The following is a 9,199-nucleotide window of genomic DNA, read 5'->3' as shown; positions in this document are numbered from 1 at the left end:
GACCCCCAAAAAAGTGACTGTCCCACAGAAATCAGGACAGTAAGGAGTTATGCGTTATATGCTATTACACCTCATACAGTCACATCTGCACACACAGCAATGAAAACACTGACCTGTATTATACTGTACTATCTCCCTATTACACCTGGCGATGAAACCACAACATGTATTAAACCCTATACCATATCACTATAGTCACCTCATACATTGTAATACACCCAGCAATGTAATCCCTCAGCTCAATTATACTGCACATTCCAGGGATCCGGTCTCTAGGTCGATAGTAACTAGGTCGACACTATCTAGTTCGACCACTATTGGTCTACAGTAACTATGTCGACATGTTCTAGGTCAACAGGTCAAAAGGTCGACATGAGTTTTTCTCAATTTTTCCCCCTTTTTGAACCTTTTCATACTTAACGATCCACGTGGACTACGATTGGAACGGTAATTATCTGATGATGCGAGGGGACACGGTGCACTAATTGGGGTACCCGGTCACTGTACGAAGAAAACGACACAAACCTCCCCATAAAAAACTCATGTCGACCTTTTGACCTGTCGACCCTGTCTGCCTAGTTACTGTCGACCAATAGTGGTCGACCTAGACACTGTCGACCTAGTTACCATCTACCTACCATACCACACCCCACATTCTATCACAATTGTATAACATGTCACATATAAAATATACACGCCCCCAGCCATGTAACATGTTACTGCATATTTTATTACAACCCTCCTACTTATGTTACAGTTTACACATTCACATCAATGTAATCACTGATCTGCATTATTGTAAATTTTATACCCCATACAGTATGTTATATCCCTATTATTCCCCCATCCATTGTATATAGTTCTCTGCCTCTGGTGGGAGCTGGTAGGAGGATAATGAAAGTAAGAGAACACCAAACTGCCGGGGGAGGGGGGATAAAAGCAAAGTCCACAATGGGGTATGTAGAACTGCATGTCCTCAGTAATTAAGGAGGAGACAATGTGTTATAGCTGTGAGAGCAGTGATTTGAGGGAAGAAAGAAATGCTGGACTGTACAGGTGGGGGAGCACGAGGCTGAAGCTAACTTCTTGTTCCCTAACTATAAGGAGAGTGTACAGGGAAGGACAGGCAATGCATTAGTTTCCTTACTACACTAGTGGACGCTGGTGCTGAACTTATTCACTCCACTCCACTAAGCACATAACCCTGAGGAGGAGGGAGGGGGTGCACAAGGTGGTCTTCGAGGAAAACCAGCAGCACAGGGTGAAAAGAAGTAGGGAGAGAAGAAAGACATACAGGAAAGAGAATAGAATAGAGAGAAGCGCCATAGCAGAAGGCAGGGATATAGAATTCAGATATAAAATACTTATCCTGTACAGACTCCTCTCAGTGTCATCAGGCTGCTCTGCTCCAGTTGTCCCCCTCTAACGTTCACCAGGAAGGAGGACAAGACGTGCAGACTGAAATACCCCCACCCTTCTAGAAAGAGGTCTAGCCTTCCCCTCCAATTACAGAGCATCCTCTCTCTCTAGTCAGAGGTCGCCCAGTGATTACATCTCCGTCATGTGTGTGATGCAATCCCCCCAGCCGGCATTGTAGCACAGTCACCCCCTCCCACCCTCCAGCAACAGCAGCGGCAGCAGGGACTAGGAGATGATGGGGTTACTGCTGCTGCCTCTCCTCCTCCTCCTCTGCCACTCCCCGGCATGAGTCACTCTGCACCGCCCCCCGCTGCTGCTGTCTCTAGGTGATAATAATAAGATGGAAGCGGTGTGATGTGTGCGGCTCCCCGCCTGAGCCCCTCTCTCTGACCAGCAGCAGCAATGGGGGCACCGCAACCAGCACTGTGTGTATAGAGGAGGATTCCCTCCGCCACCAGCTCACTCACCATGGCTGGGATCATCAAGAAGCAGATCCTGAAACATCTCTCCAGGTCAGTGTGTCTCCTATGTGATTCCTGTCATACATCCAGCACTGTGTCTCCTGTGTGAGTCCTGTATCTGCAATATAGAATCCACATACACCCAGCACTGTGGCTGCAACATACTATCCACATACACCCAGCGCTGTGTCTGTTACATACTATCCACGTACACCCAGCTCAGTGGCTGCAACATACTATCCACGTACACCCAGCTCAGTGGCTGCAACATACTATCCACATACACCCAGTGCTGTGTCTACAACATACTATCCACATACACCCAGCGCTGTGTCTACAACATACTATCCACATACACCCAGCTCAGTGGCTGCAACATACTATCCACATACACCCAGCGCTGTGTCTGTTACATACTATCCACGTACACCCAGCTCAGTGGCTGCAACATACTATCCACATACACCCAGCTCAGTGGCTGCAACATACTATCCACATACACCCAGTGCTGTGTCTACAACATACTATCCACATACACCCAGCGCTGTGTCTACAACATACTATCCACGTACACCCAGCTCAGTGGCTGCAACATACTATCCACATACACCCAGTGCTGTGTCTACAACATACTATCCACATACACCCAGCGCTGTGTCTACAACATACTATCCACGTACACCCAGCTCAGTGGCTGCAACATACTATCCACATACACCCAGTGCTGTGTCTACAACATACTATCCACATACACCCAGCTCAGCGACTGCAACATACTATCCACATACACCCAGCACTGTGTCTACAACATACTATCCACATACACCCAGCGCTGTGTCTGCAACATACTATCCACATACACCCAGCTCAGTGGCTGCAACATACTATCCACATACACCCAGCGCTGTGGCTGCAACATACTATCCACATACACCCAGCGTTGTGTCTACAACATACTATCCACATACACCCAGCGCTGTGTCTACAACATACTATCCACATACACCCAGCTCAGTGGCTGCAACATACTATCCACATACACCCAGCGCTGTGGCTGCAACATACTATCCACATACACCCAGCGTTGTGTCTACAACATACTATCCACATACACCCAGCGCTGTGGCTGCAACATACTATCCACATACACCCAGCACTGTGGCTGCAACATACTATCCACATACACCCAGCGCTGTGGCTGCAACATACTATCCACATACACCCAGCGCTGTGGCTGCAACATACTATCCACATACACCCAGCTCAGTGGCTGCAACATACTATCCACATACACCCAGCGCTGTGTCTGTAACATACTATCCACATACACCCAGCGTTGTGGCTTCAACATACTATCCACATACACCCAGCGTTGTGGCTGCAACATACTATCCACATACACCCAGCACTGTGTCTCCTGTGTCATTTCTGTGGCTGCAACATCCCCAGCCACTGTCAGCATTATGTGCACTTGTAGGTTTATATACCTAGTTTGTTGTTTTTCTTCTCTGCTGCTGTCTAGTGCACAGAAATAGGGGGGTGAAGAGACTTGCTATAAATAATTTATTTGGGCAACACAGCATTAAAAGGAATGTGGGAGGGCTAGATGAGATCAGCACCTAGGAGAGATGGGGGGGGGGGGATTAGACTGTCAGTCTGGTCACTTCAGGGTTAACCAGCAGTGACATCTCCATGGAAGTATGGAAATATTGCATCTTGCTCAGCTGTACTTTGGCATAGGGGTGGGTGACGCTGACGCTGGAAACCAAAGCAGGTTTTGTAAACATTATGTCATGCTGTGGAGTTGAGGGTCCAATGGTGACATCTGTGACTGGTAGTGATTGTGAGGTTGGGGACTCCAAAGGTCTCCTGCAACCTTCCTTGTTACTGGTGGAAGCAGTGGATGTGAATGTGTCATCCCCCCACCACCACTGCCACCACCTTTTTCTGGGGAATTTACTACTGTAAGCCAAGCACGTTATTGGGAGGAGGCGGGGAAGTGTCAGGAATCCTCCATATTAACCCCTGGTGTATTGTTTTACTGTGCCTCCCTCAACACAGTGAAAAATAATGTGTTTTAAGTTCCCCCTGTAGAACAAAATGGGCTAGGCGGCTGTAGTTGGCCTGGTGTCCTCATCACAAGACACCGCCAATTCAGACCTAGTGCCAATGACCTTATACAGCTGTTGGCATGCCCTGGTACATCAGTTATCACACACTGTCTGAGAATGTGAGCTCTGCGAGATGATGATTTCTGGATGCTGATAATAATTAATCTGAGTAGGTTTTTTTTAGAACTTTTGCAAACGTTTGGCATTTTCTGGGGTTTTCCATATACCCATGTAGTCAAAATAAGCCGAATGTTTTTTGTTGTTGTTAAGTTGAATGTCTTTTTTTGAAGGTGCTTACCAGACTTTCAGGGGCATGTAGATTTGGATGTACATGTGTATCTATGTTTATTTGTAAGCTTATTATTTGCACCTAGTATGGGATATTAGCATTTGCCCGTGGCTTCACTCACGTGGATGTCTGTTATTGCTCAGCGGAAATAATTTTACAAAAGACAGTAGTGCCATCTAAAATTGTGATGTATATTTTATATTGTACACAAAAATGCCAGCAGCCCTGAGCAGTTGCCCCTGTGACTTGTTGTTCGTCATAGCGAAGTAGATGCTTACAGGAAACTGCAGGTGCTTGGTATAAACACAGTCTCCCTGTGCCACATCCCGTTGTAATCTCTGCCTCAATTAGGTTCCTCTGCAGAGCAGTCACTATAAAGGGGGGTACACACGGAGAGATCCGTGCTTAAAATCTAAGCAATCTTGCTAGATTGCTTAGATTTTAAGCACGGATCTGCCGTGTGTATGGCCTCTAGCGATAGCGATGCGCGGCCCCGCGCATCGCTATCGCCGATGCTAGATTGAGCTGCATGCAGGCTCAATCTAGCGGGTCGCTCACTTCACCGTTGTGTGAAGTGAGCGGCCCCACCGTCGGCTTTCCCCCTCGCTCAGCACATCGCGCTGTGCTAAGCGGGGTGAGAGATGTGTGCTGAGCGGTCTGTGTTAAGATCGCTCAGCACACATCTCTCCCGTGAGTACCCCCCTTAATACCCCTTTCACATCTCCAATGCCGGATCCCACCCGGGAATTAGAAACGGGTCCTTCCCGGGTGGGATCCGGCATTTGAGACTCTCCTACCCCTTTTGGCTGGATGTCCGACCCGGCAATATGCCGGGTCTGTTGCCATAGCGGCAGGGGCGGTGCTGCAGCGGGGGCGGAGGCGGCGCTGGGAGATGAGCTCATCTCCGCGCCGCCTCTCCCTATCTTGTAAACGGGTACCGGGTCGCCTCGACCTGGGAATCCGTTTATGCAGCCACTGACCCGGTATTCAACCCGGGAATAACACTGCTTATAACCCAGGTTGAATTATCGGGTCAGGCGACCCGGGAATTTGGACTTGGCGCTTTCACACCGCACACTGACCCGTGTCGATTCGGCAATATGTCAGGTCGATACCGGGTTATTTGTGCGATTTGAAAGGGGTGTATAAGTCGGTATCCGGACTGCAGGTCGACAACAAAAAGGTCGACACACCTTAGATCGACATGGACAAAAGGTCGACAGGGACAAGGTCAACATGAGTTTTTCACAATTTTTTTTCTTTTATGGAACCTTTTCATACTTAACGATCCACGTGGACTACGATTGGAACGGTAATATGTGCCGAGCAAAGCGGAGCGGAGCGAAGGCACCATGCCCGAAGCATGGCGAGCGGACGTGGTGCACTAATTGGGGTTCCCGGTTACTCTACGAAGAAAACGAACCCAAAAAAACATAAAAAACTCATGTCAACCTTTTTCCATGTCGACCTTGTTCCTGTCGACGTTTTGTCCATGTCGACCTAAGGTATGTCGACCAATTGGCGTCGACATAAGGTGTGTCGACCTTTTTGTTGTCGTCCTGGAGTCCCAGACCCATATAAGTCAGGTTCTGTTGCATAACTTGGGCGGAGTCAAATTCCGTAGAAGCATTATCGGAGCACCAACTGTCAGTGCGCCGAGTGTCAAGTGTCTGTTTTTTTTTTCCTTTATTGCTCCTCTCTCTGATGTCACATCAAGATCCTACATACCTCAGTTTCTTTCTGTCATTCAGCTATACAATAGTGAAAAGGTGATCCTAATTCATCCAGTAGCATCTTTTTGCGTGTTGCCGGAACGAACGAACAAACAGACAGACAAAAATTCGGATAGTTTATTTTTCTTTCTTCTTCTCCATAGTCGCTAGAAGTATATTTAAAAAAAAAAAAAATGTGCTATGTACAACACAGCCTTTATAGTTTAATCATATGTATAGCTAAACAGCCAACGCTTTGTTGCATTGTCGCTATGTGGTCTAACAGCTTCTTTTTTAATACTACATAACTGTGTAAGATTTGGCAACTTCACCTTGAGAGCTGAGGAATATATATATATATATATATATATATATATATATATATATATATATATATATATATATATATATATATATATATATAATATTATATTATATTATTATTATTTTTCATATAATAGGCAGCACTGGCACCAGGCCAGTTGCAAGTATATGCTGAGTGGAGTGCCGAGTGATTCTATGAAAATATATATATATATATATATATATATATATATATATATATATAATGATGAGGGTTCAGTATGATTTCCAGACGCACGGAATGCTGATTGTCAGTATATCGACATCAGCATCCCGAGCGGTAGAATGCCGGCAGGGGGGGTCGAGTGCAATGAAGCCCCTTGTGGGCTGGCTGCGCTCGCCACAGGTTCTATTCTACGTTTATGGGTGTCGTGGACACCCATAGAGGGAGAATCCCCTACCTTGTCGGTATACCAGCGGCGGTATTGTGACTGCCGGGATCCCAATGAGCGGTATGCTCACTGCATACCGATGATGACTAGTATTTAACCAAATGTACAGATAGGGGCGGGCAAGATGTATATGAATACATGTGTTCTGCATCATAGGCCACCACTCATACCCCACAGCAGTAAATGTTTCAGGTTGGCAAATAATTTCATTAACAGACTGGCTTGATAAATAACAGTAACAACCTTCCACGATGGTGGTTGTCATCTTATGTATCAAAAAAATAAAATCTGAGGCTTTGTTTTAACTGCAGTAACATAGGACCTAGTTTGTATAGTCTAGTAACTCATAGAAAGCTGTCTAATTAGATTTTTTTAGTAAGCTGCACAAGTGTTTGTTGCACTGTATTTAATCTATGAATGTAAATAACCCCACTTAAGCTAAGCTTAGAAGTGAATGGAATTCTGACTGTACTTTAGGGGTCATTGATTGCTATGCCTGACAGAAAGTGCATAAAGTTACACTGTAACTAAACAATCACTCAAACTAGGGTTCATGTTGTCAGTCTGACTTAACCTATCTATCTATCTATCTATCTATCTATCTATCTATCTATCTATCTATCTATCTATCTATCTATCTATCTATCTATCTATCTACATCTGTTTGCCTGATTACATATTTGAATGACCAATCATAAGGCGGCAGCTCAGTGCGTGAAAGAGTACAGACATGGTCAAGAGGTTCAGTTATTTTTAAGGCCATACACCAGAAATGGGGAAGAAATGTGGTCTAAGTGGCTTTGAGTCTGGATTGATTGTGTCAGTGTTAAAGAAAATGATGTGTAAATGGGAAAAAAAAAAAAGTGGCAGTTCTGTGGGTGCAAAACACCTTGATAATGAGAGAGGCCAGAGGAGAATGGTCAAGCTAGCAGAAATGTTAGTGCATATCAAATAAACATGCATTACAATAGTGGTAAGAGCATCGATGAAGCTGTAAGCGGATTGGCTACAGCAGCAACAGCAGACCACATATGGTTCCAATACTGCACACTAAGAACAGTGAATGAGGCACAGGCTCACTAAAACTAGACAGAGGAAGACTGGAAAAAATTACCTGGTCTCATGAATCTTGATTTCAGCTGTATCTATGTTCACTCTTCCTTATCAGGCTTGTGGTGTAATAGTGTGTGTTTTGGGGGGGTGGGGGACTGTTATCTTGGCATGTTAGCTTTATTACAAGTTGATGATTATTTAAATGCCACAACTTACCTGAATAATATGGCACAGGGCACCGAGCTTTGTGGGTGACACTGTTGCTGCTTCACGGCCCTTGCTGCTGCATGTAGGGTACCTGGAACGGTACCCGGCAGTCAGCATTGCTACAGCATTGCAGCCCGGGGCAGGCTCCCTGTTGGCTATGTAAACACTTGTAGCGTCCTCAGGAGTGCTGCACTCCTTGCTGCTGGCCCCATCACACAACATCATGCCATCAAGCACATAGGGGGTGGGGGTGGCACAGGATACTCCGGAGACTTGTTATTACAGGGGCGCATTAAGAGAGCAGGGGGCCGATGTGCAGTCTCCGTTTGGGCCCCATCCTCTCTAGCGGCAGCTCAGTAGACTCTGAGCTCTAGGGTCACTAGTAGACCCATGCACAGGTCTCTGGGGAAATGGTGCGGTGGACATTTTCCCAGTGATTTTCCTACTGTGCATGCAAAAAATGCTGGAGATCAAGTTACATTTGGGTGGGTTATATTGTTTATGTGCAGGGTAAATACTGGCTGCTTTGTTTTTACACTGCAATTTAGATTTCAGTTTGAACACACCCCACCCAAATCTAACTCTCTCTGCACATGTTATATCTGCCCCACCTGCAGTGCACATGGATTTGCCCATTAGAGAACAAATTTGCTGCTGCGATCAGGTCTGAATTAGGCCCTATGTCCGAATTTTAAAAAAAAGTGTCCGAGGCTTTTGGGTGTAAGGTCACAGTGTAGCGTCCCATACAGTTTGCTGCCCTATCGCTGATTGGGGGATATATACAGTAACAACAGTGTCTATTGTGTGATACACTTGCATATATTATGTCGGTATGTTCTATCCTCATTTAAATGGCATAGTTATTTACTCCCTCAGATGCCACAAGCATGAATCATTATATTTGCACGTGCATCATGTGGCAAGTGTTTTATGTGTCATTGTAAAATCTCATTTGAATAAAACATTGGAATGCCAATTTACAACCAATTACCATAATTGGTTGTAACATTTTATTGTGATTTGAGAGTAGTGACGTAATAGCTTATTACCCATTCTGATATTAATAATCATCAGGAAATTCTTCTGTTTATCAGGTAAAGTGTTGTACCTGGTTATATATGGGATCATGCACTCATACTGTCAGGGGCACTTTAAGAGAGGTGGGGACCCGTGTGCAGCCTCCGTAGCGGGC

At 45.5% G+C, this 9,199-nt stretch overlaps 1 protein-coding gene across 1 annotated transcript in view; it reads left to right on the top strand.

Annotated features, from left to right (window-relative positions):
• Nucleotides 1–1,124: 1,124 nt before the first annotated feature.
• The window catches only part of BLTP3B (bridge-like lipid transfer protein family member 3B), a 207,656-nt gene continuing 199,581 nt past the window's right edge, over nucleotides 1,125–9,199 (top strand). Inside the window, exon 1 of the mRNA XM_063928423.1 lies at nucleotides 1,125–1,931. Coding sequence (XP_063784493.1) covers nucleotides 1,888–1,931 — 44 coding nt within the window. The 5' untranslated portion in view covers nucleotides 1,125–1,887. The remainder of the gene's footprint in view (nucleotides 1,932–9,199) is intronic.

Source organism: Pseudophryne corroboree, chromosome 6, assembly GCF_028390025.1.
Source record: "Pseudophryne corroboree isolate aPseCor3 chromosome 6, aPseCor3.hap2, whole genome shotgun sequence".
Classification (NCBI taxonomy): domain Eukaryota; kingdom Metazoa; phylum Chordata; class Amphibia; order Anura; family Myobatrachidae; genus Pseudophryne; species Pseudophryne corroboree.
Note: the sequence above shows the minus strand (reverse complement) of the source record. Positions and strands in the feature narration are given on the sequence as shown.